This window comes from Phasianus colchicus, chromosome 12 (genome assembly GCF_987193195.1).
Source record: "Phasianus colchicus chromosome 12, bPhaCol1.hap1.1, whole genome shotgun sequence".
Classification (NCBI taxonomy): Eukaryota; Metazoa; Chordata; class Aves; order Galliformes; family Phasianidae; genus Phasianus; species Phasianus colchicus.
Window position 1 is genome coordinate 1,544,561 of NC_143447.1, and position 15,916 is coordinate 1,560,476.

The 15,916-nt window shown below is 45.6% G+C and overlaps 1 protein-coding gene across 10 annotated transcripts in view; it reads left to right on the top strand.

The window, feature by feature from the left end:
• The window catches only part of CSNK1G1 (casein kinase 1 gamma 1), an 87,960-nt gene that overhangs the window by 35,871 nt on the left and 36,173 nt on the right, over nt 1-15,916 (top strand). For 7 of the 10 annotated variants that reach the window (XM_031616188.2, XM_031616190.2, XM_031616192.2 and 4 more), the window contains 3 exons: nt 6,036-6,452; nt 11,770-11,810; nt 15,459-15,528. In XM_031616188.2, the coding sequence (XP_031472048.1) occupies nt 6,275-6,452; nt 11,770-11,810; nt 15,459-15,528 (289 nt within the window). In that variant the 5' untranslated portion in view covers nt 6,036-6,274. Of the gene's footprint in view, nt 1-3,536; nt 3,710-4,990; nt 5,141-6,035; nt 6,453-11,769; nt 11,811-15,458; nt 15,529-15,916 lie in introns of those variants that run through there. The other 3 variants (XM_090148582.1, XM_031616194.2, XM_031616197.2) reach the window with 3 other exon arrangements.

Below are 15,916 nucleotides of genomic sequence, written 5' to 3' on the forward strand. Positions count from 1 at the left end.
CTTTGAGAAATGGGATGGCTGATCTCGTCCTACTCTGCATGAAAACAGGAATTCCAACAGAATATGGAGCTTTCTTCAGAATCTGGGCTTAATGAGAGGAAGAAGGGTCAGAGTGAACTGCTTCCACTTGGTGAACAGATTACCAACCTAGCAAGTGTTTGCAGACTAGTGCATTTTTGTATCCCTTGCCAATCAGAAATGCCCAAAATCTGTGTCAAGCCTGCTTGGTTCAGTTTGAGAAAAGGCGAATCCACTTGCAGAGTCAGTTTGGGCAGATACTTTCTGAATTTGTGCCACAAAGCAGATCAACAGCTCTCGTTCTTATCTTGAAGAAGTCTCCAGAGTTCCAGAAGTAGGTCAGGGAAATTTTCAATGTGTGGCAAGCAAGTTGCGCCTTCGGATGGCGGAAGTAAAGACTGCTCTGACTTGTTTGCACAGCGTCTTTTCTGCACTGTTCATTGCTGCTGCTGCTGCTTTTAAACTTAAGAGCTTCATTGTGGAAACAGGATTGCTATCAGCAATGTCTCTGGACCGAAGCAGGGTTGTGATGTGCTCAGTGAGCAATAAGTCCTTCTTTGTGCTGGGACTGATCTGAGTGTGAATGGCAGCCTTCAACGTCAGCTAGAAGCTGGTTTGTAGCTCTAACCCCATGGTTTTATTGGTGCAGTGATTGAGATTTCAAGTCCTAAGCACTTAGAAGTGTGTAGGATACTAAGCTGGCTTCTTTATTTAGCTAACTGTGCTTTAAGTAATTTCCTCTCAACCCTGTATCTTTTATTAAATAACTGTTCCCTTGTCTCTGAGTACATTGTAGTGAAATGAATACTGGAATTGAACTGAGTCACCATTAGGCAAATGTGTTCATGCAGCATTTGTTTAAATGCAAGTAACTTTCAGGAGCAATCTTGCTGAGTGGGTGGAAAGGTAGGAAGGAAAATCATTATGAAAAAGTTTGAATTGTGGCAGGAAATCGTCCTGGTGTTCCGAGTAGTCTTTAAATTTTAATGCTGCCGACTTCAGATGACTGTCTAGCCTTCATTCTTTTGCTACTCCTCCAAAACCAAGTGCTTTTACTTTGCTAGTCCTCAAAAGCCATGTTTGAGGCCAGATTTACAACAGCTGCTTTTAGTATGTAGTAGCAGTAGTGAAAGATCTCTGTGCGGTTGGGTGTACTGACAGCTGGGTTCAGGTGAGCCATAATAAAGAGGTTATCAGCCCCTTTTCTTATTCACTGGCTCTGGATTCCTGTTTGCAGGAAGCTTTGGGCTGAGAAAGAGGATGTTTGGTGTTTGCAGCCTGCCAGCCATGACCTTTCCATCCTTCCCCTTGGGGGAGACCTTATACAATTGAGTGGGGGAAAATGGGGGCATAGGAGCTTGTAATGGTTAAAATCTTATTTCACAAGCCAGGAAGTGCATAGTGGGACTGTGTGTGCTTCATCTGCCTGAGAGGAGCAGAACTACCTGAGGGGCAGCCAGCAGGTCCGTGTGAGCTTCAAACACAGCAGCACGTTCCTCTGGTCGGATCTGAAAACTTGCGTGCAGAACTTGAATGAGTCCAGGCTTCAGTCTGCAAGAAGGGAAGGCCATGATGCAAGGCAGGGAGGCTCACAGAGCGGCCCTTACAGGAACCACAGCTCTGTGTCCCAGAGCAGTGACCGAGCAGCGGATGGAGGTGGAAGCCAACTCAATTATCAGGTGTTTGAGATGTGGTGAGCTGTGTCTCTTTGCCTTTTGGCGGCTTTCAGTTCCACTTTACTGGTGAAATGCTGTTTTGCAGTGTTGCTATTTTTGCCAGCAGGTAGCCAAGCACTTGGAAAAGATCTGTGCCAAGGCATCAGGTTTTGCTGCAGAGCTGCCCCAGAATCGGGATGCAGAGCTCTGTGGGTAGGCAGTTGGTCATGCTCTGTGCTGCAGAGGGCAGAATAAAGCTTAAATGCTTTCTGGTATCCAGCAGCAAAACATGATGACCTGGAATGTGTTCTTGGGCAGCCCAGGCCATCTGATGTTTGCCACAGTCAAGCCTATTCTGACTCTGTACTCTTTTTACTGGCTATGTAACCCTTAGCTGAATGTGGAAGTCTTTAAAGAAGATTGACTTGTGATATTACCAAAATTTCTCTTTTCTTCACTGTAACCTGCTCCCATCCTGCGGATTTTGCCTGTTCCTTTCCAAGTCTTTTACCCAACTTCTTAGTAATATCTCCCCAGTCTACAAATCCATGCTGCCTTTCATGTCTCACAAATGCCAGGCATTGGTTTTGTTTGTTTTCTAGCTGTAAAATGGGAAGGGACATAGCTCTTGCTTGGATACTTCTTTTTGATACCCTTTTGTGAAATCTGCAGCTGCTGACCATGCATTTTCTAGCCTCAATGAGTGTTATGGTTCTGCCTGCAGGGAGAGCACTGCTTTCTGAGTTTGACAGCATCCACTGCATTTTCCTCTTTTCATTCATGGGATTTCTGTTTTACTCATCTTTCTGATCACTGGTTTAGCCTTCAAAGCACACCTTCATCCTCGCACATTTGAGTTCTGTTCACAAGTAAACTTCCTGAGTTTCAATGACCATCCATTGCTTTGTGGGTTGCTTTTTGGAGCGAGTCTTTTCCCAGGACACCTTGGGGTGGGGTCTGATTGCTGCGCTCTGCTGATATCTGATAGAGCGCCGTCCTTGCTTTTGCAAGCTGAAGTCACAAAGCAAATAAAACTCCTCATACCTACGCAGGCGGATTTGAGAAATGGTGATAACTCACGTCGTCAAAATAAACGCTGCTGCTTGAAAGTGTTGGGGATATGTGATGAAGAAGTGTCTCATTCTGCTTGCCTCTGGTTTGGTTTTAAGTATTAAAGCTTGAATTACATGAATTGGAGGTAAAGGTAAGGCCTGGTAATGCTGAGCATTGCATTTCTTGTAGGTGAACATTTCCAGCTCTTCTCTCTTAATGATCCAGTGGTGCCTGATAGTGATGGGCTTTTGAACCATGCTTGATATCTCATGGGGTCCTCCTAGGTGCTGCTAGGTGTAGAATGGCCACGCTGCCACTGTTCTTGGATGACTTGATGGTTTTCAGACCTGCAGTGCTTGCTGCAAGCATGCTGTTTGGTGTTTTCTGCAGCAGTGCACTTTTGAGCAAAGAGATGGTGAAAGTTCATCCTGTTTTCACTCTACCAAAGAGGCTGCTGAGTCATGGCTAGCTACAGTGTCCTGTGGGTTGTAACCTGTGCAACCTGAACAAGGTTCTTAGTGTTAGCAAAATCACAATTAAAGATGGGTGTATTTGTGAGACTCATCCTGCATGAAGCAGATCTGTGTGGATGGATATTTGCTCTTACTAGCTCCTCTTCAATCTTGGAGGTTTTCAAATACATTGTGGAGGGACCAGCATCTTAGGAAGACTTGTCTTCCTAAAGGTCCTGCAAACCTCTTGTCTGGTATAGGAGCCCCCCAGGGACACAAGGACAAAAACAATGTGTAATAATTACAAAATGTTGTTAAAGTTGCATGTCAACCTTATTTAATCTTTGCTCTTTTGCAGGAACTTTTCTGATCTAGGGAGGGAGCTCACACCCTTGAGAGCTGTGCCCTCTGCCATCCTGTAGAACTGCTAATGGCAACAGAGAAGGTTGGGGTTGTGCTCAAGATTAGTTCAGTGTTCAGAAGCTGGGATTTCCAACTGTTAGCTTGCTGCTCCTGTGCTCTGCATCTCTCGTGAGTGACTTCTGCCTTGTGTACAGATGCCTCAGATCAAAACAAGAGTTTCAAGAAACAAATGCATACCACAATGGAAAGTTAGGGAGAGCGTACTCATATTTCAAAGGAGTTAATGCTTTTGTTCCATGCTGCTAGTCTGTGAATGGGTAATAATTCCTGTCTTTTATTTTTGGAGGGCTTGGAAGTAGGTGGGTTGGCTTCATCTCATGAAACAGCCAAGAAAAACACTGCTAAATTCTCTGAAAAATAGCCTTTTTATGTATGAGGGCTGCTCTGAAAGTCGTGCCTCTAATTTGATGATGTTGGCCCATGATGTCAGAGGCTGATGTTGGTGGCACGGCAGTAGAGGCTGAGCCTTCCCACCATTTTCCATTACGTGTTGTTGCTGTGTGACAGGTGTCAGCAGAGGGGCACTGTGACAGAACGATGTCTGACATGGAAGTGCAGATGGAGCAAAGGGTGGAATTGAATTCCTCCATGCACTGTCTCTTGGAAAAGAGGTACCCTTCGGGACTTCCTGCAATCTGGACAAAGTATCAACTCTGATCGCAGTGTCGTGGTACTGACTGAGCTGAAGGCTCAGACTTGCTGGAGGAAGCAGAAAAGTCAAACTTTCTCTTGCAACACGATGACACCATGCTCCATACCAGTTTAAAGACTGTGAAGTGCATTCCTGATCTTGGCTGGACTGTCCTACCACACCCACTCTATAGTCTGGACTTGGTGCATTCTGACTTCCATCTGTTCAGAATGACAAAAAATGGACTGTGTGGGCAGCATTTCCCTAGTAATGATACTGTCATAGCAGCTGTGAAACAGTGGGCCACCTCCGCTGGTGCGGGCTTTTACAAGTAGGGCATGCAGGTTCTCATTCACTGCTGCCAAAAATGCATAGCTAATGGTTGTGACTGAAAAACTGTATTATTGTGCTCTTTATATCTGCTGTAGTTCCTGGAACTACACACGTGAACAGGTTGCCCAAGGAGGCTGTGGATGCCCCATCCCTGCAGGCATGCAAGGCCAGGCTGGATGTGGCTCTGGGCAGCCTGGGCTGCTGGTTGGTGACCTGCACACAGCAGGGGGTTGGAACTGATGATCATTGTGGCCCTTTTCAACCCAGGCGATTCTATGAATCTGTGACTCTACTGAAGTAAATAGAAGACATTACTTCTAGAGCAACCAAGGTGTTACTGCAGGAGGACTGAGCCTGTTGCCTTAGTAACTTTTGAACCCTCATAAATACTGTTGGATTATTGGGTGTACCTGGCAGTGTTCTATTGCTGATGTCCTTCCACTATGACTCTTGCTGGCTGTTTTCATGTAGTGTCTCTGCTGACCTTGGCGGTGTTTCCCAGCCTCCATACAAACTCTGGAACTTTACCATGTGCACAGAAGTAGGACACAGGCCTTGTTTCCAAAGTCATTCAGGTATCATATCTGGAAAACTTTCATTTCACCAGTGTCTCATAAAGGAACTCAACCAATGTGTGTAGGTCCTGTGAGGTGGGGGATATTTCCAGGTGTGCTCATTGTAGTACCAATTTCTTGTTTAAGAACTGTGCTACAACCCCCCCAGCATGCTGCTTCTGCTCGTCCTGCTGAGCATTTGGGGTTGCCCACCACTGCTGGTGCTGTGTTGCAGAGACTTTAAGGTTTCCCTTTTGAGTGGTGGAAGTTTCATCTGACCACAGAAGAGAATTCTTCTTTCCATGGGTATGTTACAACAGTGGACTGTATGCTCAGACAGCTCTTGGCAGATTTGTAGGTTTTTTTTAAATAACCTTGCCTTGATCTACTCATTTTGGTCATCTCTCAAATATGCTGATTTCAATCAGCAAACATGTTGGGGGTTATCTTTAAGAGTTATAAAGTAGAATTTGACTCTTTAGTGTGGTAGATGCGTGTAGCTTTAAGCACTTAAGGGTATTTTTCTCTTGGCACCTTTGCTGCTTTCTAATATTTGTCTGGCTTGTGTGATACTTTACAAATGTTTGATTTCTCTTGCTTTGTACTTTACACTTCCCAGTGGCTTGAAAGATAAGACACGATTGCTGTGCAGCTTCCACCTGGAAATAACTTAAATATGTAGTGTCAGTCCTGCTAACTCCAATAGCAAGCAGTGGATGGGCAGCACTTCTTATCATGATGTTGGGGGTTTTTAATCAAAAATTGTTAAGAAACGATAAAGTTCCTATGGAGCTGTTAATTTTCTCAAGAGCTAAATAGCTCTAGAAGATGCTGGAGGTTTGCCACGTTGTGCACTTCTGCTTGCTGTTTTAAAATAACAATTTTTATGTTATGTATCTTTTTTTCTTTTCCCCAGGTGAGAAACCAAAAGCAGCTTGCCTTGAGTCCTCAAGATCACAATCAACTGGTTGGTACTTCATAATGATGCATTAAGAAACTGGATACGGTGCCAAAAGAACTCCATGCATTTCCATGATACTCTTGGATCCTGACTGAGATACTTTTGGATTATATACATATTTCTGTTCTAAGGAGAAGAGTGCACGCTCACGTCCCTTTCTGCCAGCTTGCTGGCAGAGGTGCTTTACTAAGATCATGGACCATCCCAATAGGGAAAAGGATGAAAGGCAGCGGACGACAAAAGGGATGCCAGGGAGGAGCAGTCACGGCTCTCGGCCGAGCTCATCTGCATCTTCTGGTGTTCTTATGGTGGGACCCAACTTCAGAGTGGGCAAGAAGATTGGGTGTGGGAACTTTGGCGAGCTCAGACTAGGTAAGGAGTAACAGTTTTAGTGGCCTGCATTACTCAGATTAGCATTTCACCGCTGGAATATAAATATGTAAAAGCTTACCCTGGCTTGAGAAAAGCAAGCGCTTGTTCTTGTTTGCCGAGCTACCTTACCTGAAGCTTCTGACTCAGAAGATGTAACGCTTAGCATTATTTTTATTTGCATAAAGTCAAAGGGAATACATTGGAGAGGCCAAAGATGCAAATTCTGAACAATCCCAACAACGAAGACCGTTCTCAACACTGAATGTCTTGCCTAAGGTGAAAAATATTCCTAACTGTCTGGGTTGCTAAATCTTGCTCTCAATCTCTCCTCCTTAAGTTAGGATGCCCTACCAAGTTATGAGTGTGCCCTCCTTTCCAGCATTCAGCTGCATCCTTCTTGCTCCATGACCCTCACTAGCCACAGTGCCCCAGTTTCTGCCCCTTCTCCTGCTCCCTGATCTGTCTCACTGCGTTTGACTCCCTGGCGATGAGTGGAGTGGCCATATGGCTGCTGCATTGTGGCAGCTGAACCAACCCAACAGCCCCTGTTTGCTTGTTGTTTTTTTTTCCCTTGGTCCACTGGTCTGCTAACTGTGTGCCTTGCAGCTGGTCCCCCAGACAGATGGCTTTGCAGAGTGCAGTGCATTGGGCTCGTAAGTCATCCCAGACAAAAGATGCATTTGGTTGGGTCTGAAATGAGATGGGGAAGCAGACGGTGTTTTTAATTACATGCTTCTGAGCTCCCAGTGTGTGGTTTTGGAGTAGCTTTTTCAGATCAGAAGCAGCAGCTTGCAGTGGTCTTGACTTAGAACAGCTGCATTTCCCTTATTCTTGCTGAACAAGGTGGTTTGCAGTGCTAATAAACTGGAAGATGCTGAAAGCAGGCTGTCTGACATAAATACCATTTGCCCAAAACTTGGTATGTGTTTAGAATTGAATAGTCTGTGCATGAGGTAAGAGGGATGGTAGATAAACTGAGGTGGTTGCTTCAAGTGAGCAAAGCATTATAATACTTAACTGCTGAGAGTATCTTTGTAGATTCCTGTTCTGAATCTGTGTATGATTCATCTTTCATTGCATGGTTTGTGGCATCTGTAAGACATCACAGAATCACAGAATCACAGAATTGCCAGGGTTGGAAGGGACCTCAAGGATCATGAATCTCCAACCCCCCTGCCACATGCAGGGCCACCACCATTCCACCTAATGCTAGACCAGACTGCCCAGGGCCCCATCTAATCTGGCTTTGAACACCTCCAGAGACGGGGCATCCACAACCTCCCTGGGCAGCCTGTTCCAGTACCTCACCACTCTCTCCGTAAAGAATTTCCCCCTGACATCCAACCTATATCTCCCTTCCCTCAGCTTAAAACCATTTCCCCTTGTCCTGCTGTCACTCACCCTTTCAAAGAGTTGATTCCCCTCCTCTTTGTAGGCTCCCTTTATGTACTGAAAGGCTGCAATGAGGTCACCCCGCAGCCTTCTTTTCTCCAGGCTGAACAAGCCCAGCTCCCTCAGCCTGTCCTCATAGGGGAGGTGCTCCAGTCCCCTGATCATCTTTGTGGCCCTCCTCTGGACCCTCTCCAACAGCTCCCTGTCTTTCTTGTACTGGGGGCTCCAGACCTGGACGCAGTATTCCAGATGGGGCCTCACAAGAGCAGAGTAGAGGGGAACAATCACCTCTCTGTCCCTGCTGGCCACCCCTCTTCTGATGGAGCCCAGGATCCCATTTGCCTTCCGAGCCGCAAGGGCACACTGCTGGCTCATGTTAAGTTTTTCGTCTACCAAGACCCCCAGGTCCTTCTCCACAGGGCTGCTCTCAAGGACCTCTCCTTCCAGTCTGTAGGGATGCCTGGGATTCCTCCGGCCCAAGTGCAAAACTCTGCACTTTGCAGTGTTGAACCTCATCAGGTTCACCCGGGCCCACCTTTCTAGCCTCTCGAGGTCCCTCTGAATGGCATCCCGTCCTTCAACTGTGTCAACCACACCACTCAGCTTGGTGTCGTCAGCAAACTTGCTGAGGGTGCACTCAATTCCGTCATCAATGTCATTGATAAAGATGTTAAAGAGCACCGGTCCCAAGACAGATCCCTGGGGGACGCCGCTCGTTACCAGCCTCCACCTGGACATAGAGCCATTGATGACCACCCTCTGTCTGCGGCCTTTCAACCAGTTTCTTATCCATTGAGTGGTCCACCCATCAAATCCACATCCCTCCAGTTTGGAGAGAAGGATGTGGTGGGGGACCATGTCAAAGGCCTTGCTCAAGTCCAGGTAAATGACATCGGTCGCCTTTCCCTTGTTTTCCAGGATGAAGATTAACTAATTTATGATCTGCCTTGGTAAATGGGTAGTCTTGGTTTCAGTGCTGCATCGGTTTTATTGATTTACAAGAGCAGAGATGGTGCTCCAAAGGCAGAAAGAAATGGTAGGAGGGACAGAACTTCCCAACTTCCTGAATGTGAATGAGCATTGCTGGCAGCAGAAGGTAGTGCAGTCAGCAGATGGTAGTGCAGTCTGTATCCTTATAGTAACATAGCTTGCATAGCTGTGTTGCATTTCCAACGAACTCCCAATAGTAAATGTCCCTATGGGAAGAGCAGTAGAATTGCTTTGTAATCCAAACAGCACTGGGACTCAACAGCTTTATAGGATCCCCCAGGTAAATGCTTCCTGCTTTTGTTCAGCTGGAGCCCAAATTCTGATTTTTCATCTTTGCAGTTCTTTTTTGCTGTATTTTTTTCCAGGAGGCATTGAATTTCTGACTGTTTGAAAACAAAAGACTTCATACAAGAGATTTCACTTCTGAAAACATCAGTTTACACAGAAATTCAGTTTCAACCAGGGAAAAAGCAACACCTGTTAATCAAGTGCTCCTTGTTTTGTTGGTTTTCATTGGGGGTAGAGGTATTTTTGGTGCACTGTTTTGTTGATATGCATTAACCAAGTGTGCTGTAGCAGCTGCGTTTGGGTAACAGACACAAATAGATGCAGATAATGGCAATTAGGCGTGAAGTCTGTGTAGAAGCTCTCATTTTATAAAACTAACTACTTTTTGCAGCCACTATTGCTTTAAGAACTCCTCTTTAATTATTGGATCTTCCTATCACATAGATGTGATGATAATTATTGCTGGGTTGTGTTGTGGGAAAGGAGAAGCAGTTTTTCTGCAATATGAGCAAACAAGTCTCTGATAACAGCTTTGTCCTGCAAAGATGAATGACATGCCCTCTTCTTTTTGCTTGATTTGGGGGAGGGAAGCTGTTCTGTGAGTGTCAGGTTAGCTGCTCAGGGTTGATCTCATGCTGCAAATAGAGATAGCCCCGGGGATATTACTTTTTTGAAGCTGTTTGTCACATGGGAGCAGAGCAGTGGGATGGCAGGCTGAAATGAGGAGATGTTCACAAACATTAGCACCTGGACCAAAGTGAGCTGAAATGATGTTATCCTATGGCTTGGACAGGCTGCACAGGCTCTGGGGCTGACCTCTTCAGACTGACTCACAGAGTAACCAAGTGGATTTTTGCCGTCTTCACTGGAAAAACCTCTGAGGTTTTACAGCCCATAGGCAGGTTCAGTGCATAGGCTATCACATCTGTATTTACTTAACAACTGAACCCTCAATAAGCTACTGCACCAAAGAGAAGGGTCGTTCCTGGAGAAGTTACATAGTGTTCTGAAGTCAGTGGTTGGTCTGAGATGTGCATGGGTTGGCCAAAGTTCATCATAGAATGGCTTGGGTTGAAAAGGACCACAGTGATTATCTAGTTTTAACCCCCCTGCTATGTGCAGGGTTGCCAGCTCCAGACCAGGCTGCCCAGAGCCACAACCAGCCTGGAATCCAGCATCTCAGTAGTGGAAGTAGGTAAGAGAAGCTTAGAGGTAGGATCTACGCTGAGCCATTTTTTGCTTGGGAAACGCGCACTGCAAGGCTTCCTGTGTGAGCGCCGGTGACTTAACGAATCGTTCCTCATTAAGATGTGTAGATCTTCGTTGGCTCTGGAACGGCTCAAAACTGAGGCATGGACTTTATTGCTGCCCCATCAAAAGCTTTGCCTGAACCTGAGGGGCTTTTGTTACCACAAAAGTTAGTTGGATCATCTCGATTGCATTAGCTGGGAATGGCGTTATCAAAACAGTCTTGCAGTTTAAAGCACATGACTTTCTCATTGACTTGGGCTGGAGCTTCCCCTGTTATGGCCCAGCATCCTCAAACTGTGCTTCTCAGTGTGAGTTCAATCCCCTGGGACGGGGGGAGGGAGAATTGTCTGTGGGCGAGCTACAGCTGGAGCTGCTGATGTGACTCATTTCTGGTTGCTAGCAGGGAGCAGATAACCAAGTGTATTTAGGCTGCCTTCTCTTAATGCCTTAGCAGATTTCCCCCTGCTAGCCCTTGGGTAGCATCAGACCAGAGCCCTTATCATCTGGGAAGGTGCTGCCCTTTATCCTGCCACCTGCTTGTCTGCTGGTTCTGTCCCCGGGATCCTCCAAGCTGTGCCACCTCCCAGTGTTTGCACGTCCCCCACGCAACTGCAAAGCCAACTTTCACCAGCCTGCACGTAATAGCTTTCAATGACAGATCTAAAGAAATGGTGGGGTCTCCTTCAAACAACAACAAAAAAAGTGTTGCAAGGGTGAGGGTAAGGCAGCGTGCTTGTGTGGTTAGATCCATCAGATCCATCCTAGTGCTTGGCATTCCTCCTCACCAGGGCTGGTGTCAGACTAAGCAGAAGGTCTCAGGAGTGACTTTTGTTCTCAGTGCTGTGTTACCCCCTGGGAGCAGCCGTGTGTTTTGCTGCTCCCATGCTGCAGCTGAGGGCATTATTCCGTTAGGAGGACTGCCTTTGTGCTGCTGCCCCGAAGAAGGCGTTTTGCATACACTGCCTGCCTGTTTGTAGAGGGAGAAATGAAAGCTCTGTTGGTACACAAGTTGTTTTCTTTGCCTCCTTGTAGCAGTCTCTTTGATACGTCGCACAATTACGCTGGTGAAACTCCCTATAGATCACAGCATGAAGTTGCTCATTGTCCAGCAGAATCAACTCTTTTTCCCTATTTTTTTTTTTTTAACAATAATGCAGAGAATAAATATGCCTGGGATGTCTCCTCGAATGTACTGAACAGATGTGCTTCTGTAAAACACAGTTACCTAATGCTGAATAAAAGGTAGTGCCTGCCCTGCTTTTGAGATTTGCACTGTGTTGGAGGCATGAATTTGAATTTGTGAGGGTAGTTGAGACAAGCCAGATTTCTGCAGCCGATGGCACTCCTCACTGTTGTCTCGATTCTGCAACTAAAAGATTTCTTTCTTTCTTCACAGGCAAAAATCTCTACACCAATGAATATGTAGCGATCAAACTGGTAAGTGGAAGCTTTGGATGTTTTGAAATGCATTGTACCTAGTGCTACAAACTGAGAGGAAAAAGCAGCTTCCCCACTTGGCGCTCTCAATCTCAGTCGGGTGAACAGATGTGAACAGAGAAGTTCTTGCAGAGCTCTGGAAGAGGAGAGCTGCCAGCCCTTCTCCTGCTGTGTTTCTGGTCTGTTGGAAGCTGTGATCACCTCCTTCCTGAGGGGGCAGCCCTGGCGGAGGTCTGTCACCCCTCCCAAGCCCCCAGGGCTGAGCTGTTCTGCTCAGGGCTCCCACTGATTCTTCAGGTTGTGACCATGTGGATGCAACAAGCAAAGCGAACTCCAATCCAGCCAAGGTCAGGCCTTCCCCCTCACGGACTCTGACATCCAAGGATATGGAGCCACAACCTTTGTTAGCAGGAGTCCTGGGCATGGGGAAGCTCTCTAACTCTCTGCCAGATTTCTAAAATCACCCCAGGAGTCAGTGCCTTAACTTTTTCGGGCTGTAAACTAAAACTTTCATTAGTTTCTTGGGGTTTTGCTGAAAATACCCAGTGCTCTTTTCTCATCTCTATGCTCTTTAATCACAGATCCAAACCCTAGAATTTGAAGTTAAAGTTGTAATGCTGATTTGACATGAGCAGCAAGCGTGCCTGTTTTCCCAACCCATGTCTGGCAAAATGTCAGGAGTCATTCGCATTACAGAAGATCAAGAATGGACTTGGTGCATTAATTCTGATTCATGTTCAGATGCCGCAGATCTTACATCTCTGGTGTTCTCTTTGTATGGTGCAGAGTAGATGGAAAAATAATTAGCACGTTACAGGAGGGACTTGTTTTGAGGCATGTTGGTAAATATGAGAAGATATTCCCTAAAATAACTAAATAACAGCTGCGGGATGTGTTTGCAGATGGAGCCAGACCAGGAGAAAGGGCCGGCCTTGTTGTGTAGCTTTCTTTGTGGGCAGATTTGACAACAGAAAATGCACTTGTATGAGCAGACTGGCTGTGTCACTGAATCGATAATGCTTCTAATTTGATTTTGCTTTCAAAGATACAAAAGGAAGAAGTGCTTCTTTCAACAGACAGAGCTTTGAGACAGCCCTACTTCAGCTCCAGATAATGTGATGCAAGGAATTAATGAACAAATTGACTTAGTGCTGTTGTCTGTGTGCCTTTCTGAGACTTGAACAAAAGAAATCTTCCAGCTTTTCAAATGCTTTTCTAAATTATGTAGTGTTTACCAAGATAGATTAAATCATGTAATCTTCTTGGGGAGCGGAAAAGACAGGGAAGCTTGAAACTAAGAACTATTGTAAATAGTTTTGCTTTCTTCCCTTGGGAATACCTGCATTTTTCTTCTTGTTTTTAATTTTTTTGTAGCAACTTGCTAAATTTCCAAAGATATTCTTTATCCTTCAGGTAATCTGCGGACTAGTGTCCGAGTTTGCTGCGCTTAAAGGCAACATTTCCTACTTTTTTCCAACTCAAAACTCTAGTTCAAATCCTTTTAGCTCTTTGAGATTCTCCTACACTACAGCCCTGCTGTCTCAGCATTTTGTTCCTCTTGTTGAAGATGAATGGAGGGCAAATTAGAGAATTATGCTGCAGATGCCAAAGAGTTGATCAGAAAATGCTGTGACATTCTGTGCTAACCTCTGTTGGTTTGTCTTTGGGGTGTGGATTTCTGAGGTGTGCTGCGTCTCGGTGAGTGGGGAACACTGCCTGTCCTCTGACACCATAGGGTCCCCATGCAGCTCCTGCTCTCAGCTGGAGGTCTTTTGGAGCTGACATGCATTAGCTGTGTTCGTTGGCTTAAACTATTGAGGGCTTTTAATGCTGACTTGCATGTGGCAGGAGTTTCTATCAAGCTGCTGCTGCTGCCTGTCAGTTTGAGCTGTGGGTTTTATATGCTGGGCAGCAGCAATTCCCTGCTTTTCAGCTCAAATGCAGCATCTGCCAGCACCCCTAAGCCCTTGGCCTGCAGGACAACCATCTGCTCTGCTGCGATCTGCTTGGAAGCTGCCATGGCAGGCGAGTGTCCAGAGCTGCTCCTGATGCAGAGAGGCTCGGCATGTCTTGTCCTGCTTGTCACAAGCAGCCTCACGTCCTCACACATTAGTCCCTCTGCCTGCTGGATCAAATGAACTGTTCACTGAATAGACTTGAGTTCCTGTCGCCCTAAATCCCTTTGCTGTGGAGGTCTCTGAAGTCTTAAACTGGCGTTGGCAGTTACCTTCATTTAACTGTGGCTTGTGTAGCAAATGGGCTTTGTGTTTCTTTGTATTTGCCTTCAGTGAAGGTTTTTGGAGTGTTTTTTAAGTAGTTAGCCCTGTTGCACTGCTGAGCCTTGTAAATGGCATAGTCAAGAAGCAGTCAGGAGTGATGTTCCCCTTGCTGGCTACAGAGGGGATAACTTGAACAAGTGCTGAACAGCTTGGCTGGAGGGCCTCTTGGCTGAATTCCTGTACAAAAATGGTTCTTTGACTTGAAGATAGGTCTTTAAGGTGAAATTTATTGCGAACGTGGGCATTAATCTTACAATGAAACAAGACAGGGATCTGCTGAAGCTTCAAGTCTCCTGTGCAAGCTGAAGAGCCAATTGAGCGTGCTGAAGGTGCCAGCACAAGCTCTTGATTCCATTGAACATCCTCCTGTAACTCACTGGAGCTGATGTGTAACAGCGCTTTAGGGCTTTTCTGCAAGTGTTTGAGAGTCAGACTAGTTCTGGTGCCACTGGATGAATGTCATGTGGTTTGTGCATGCAGTGTTTATCTTCTCCTACAGAAGAGAACAACAACATAAGCTGAGGCTGGTGTTAACTTCATTGTCTGGGCAGGAGACAGTCCGCACCATTGGCTACCCCAGGTGCAGTTTTATGGAAAATGTAATTACTCAAGTCTCTTAATCCTCTCCGTGTTAAGCTCATATTTTTAGAAGCTCTGTAATTGTGCATGTTAATGCATTATAGATCGTAGGCATTAAGTTTTGTGCATGAAGTGGCAGTTGATAAATGTACTGGTTTGGGTGCATTGCAGGCTTATCCATTTTTTATCCTGTGTGTAAAAATAGAATATTCTTGAAGTGCTTTAAAATGTTTGAATGGCACCTGCTAGTGAAGGAAGAGCCTTGCTCCTGTGTTTCTGTCAGATCTGTGCTGAGCTTGCTGCTGTGTTATACATTTATGCAACTGCAGTCTGACTCCAAGCGCTGTATATGACTCAGTGTTTCACAGAAATACAGGCTAGTGACCAACAGCGCTGTGGGCAAACATAAGTCCACAGGCTCAACTTGTGGTTTAACCTTTCTCAGCCATGGCTTTCCTTCCTCTGTCCTGCCTGCTCGGTGTCCTGCAGGGATCAGCAGCTCTGATGGACTAGTTTTGAATTTCACTTCCATGAATGAGCTCTGTTTTTGGTTTCTCTTTAACGAGGAAGTTATTTCTCTTCCAGCTAAGTTCATCCAGAGTGCATACTGCAAGTCTTCCTTTTTTACTTTCTGTTCTTTATTTATTTAAATGATGTCTAATGATGAAGTTTATTGTTAGACTTCTGAGGCGTTTTATCTTGAAATGTGAAGCAGTCTTTATGGTCACAGAACTTTAAGTAATTTTTTCAGTCAAAACATTTCAGGTGGCATTTTTTTCTTCTCTTTTAGGAACCAATAAAATCACGTGCACCACAACTCCATTTAGAATACAGATTTTACAAACAGCTTGGAAGTGCAGGTAAGTAAGCCTGCCTTAAGCGTATAGAAGGTTTGTAATTTCTTTAGGCAGTCAAATATTACCATCACATGTGTTGTGCATCTCTGACAAGAATTTCCTGATTTCCTGATGATGAAGGGCCTGGAGCATCTCCCTAATGAGGAAAGGCGGAATGACCTGGGTCTCTTTAGCATGGGGGAAAGAAGACCGAGAGGGAATCTGATAAATGTTTGTAAATACTTGAAGGGAGGTGGGAGGCAAATGGGTGAGGCCAGGCTCTTCTTGGTTGTGTGCAGTGACAGGACAAGGAGCAACGGCCTAGAGCCTGAACGCAGGAAGTTCTGCACTAACATGCAGAAGAACTTCTTTATGGTAAGGGTGGCGGAGCACTGGAACAGGCTGCCCAGGG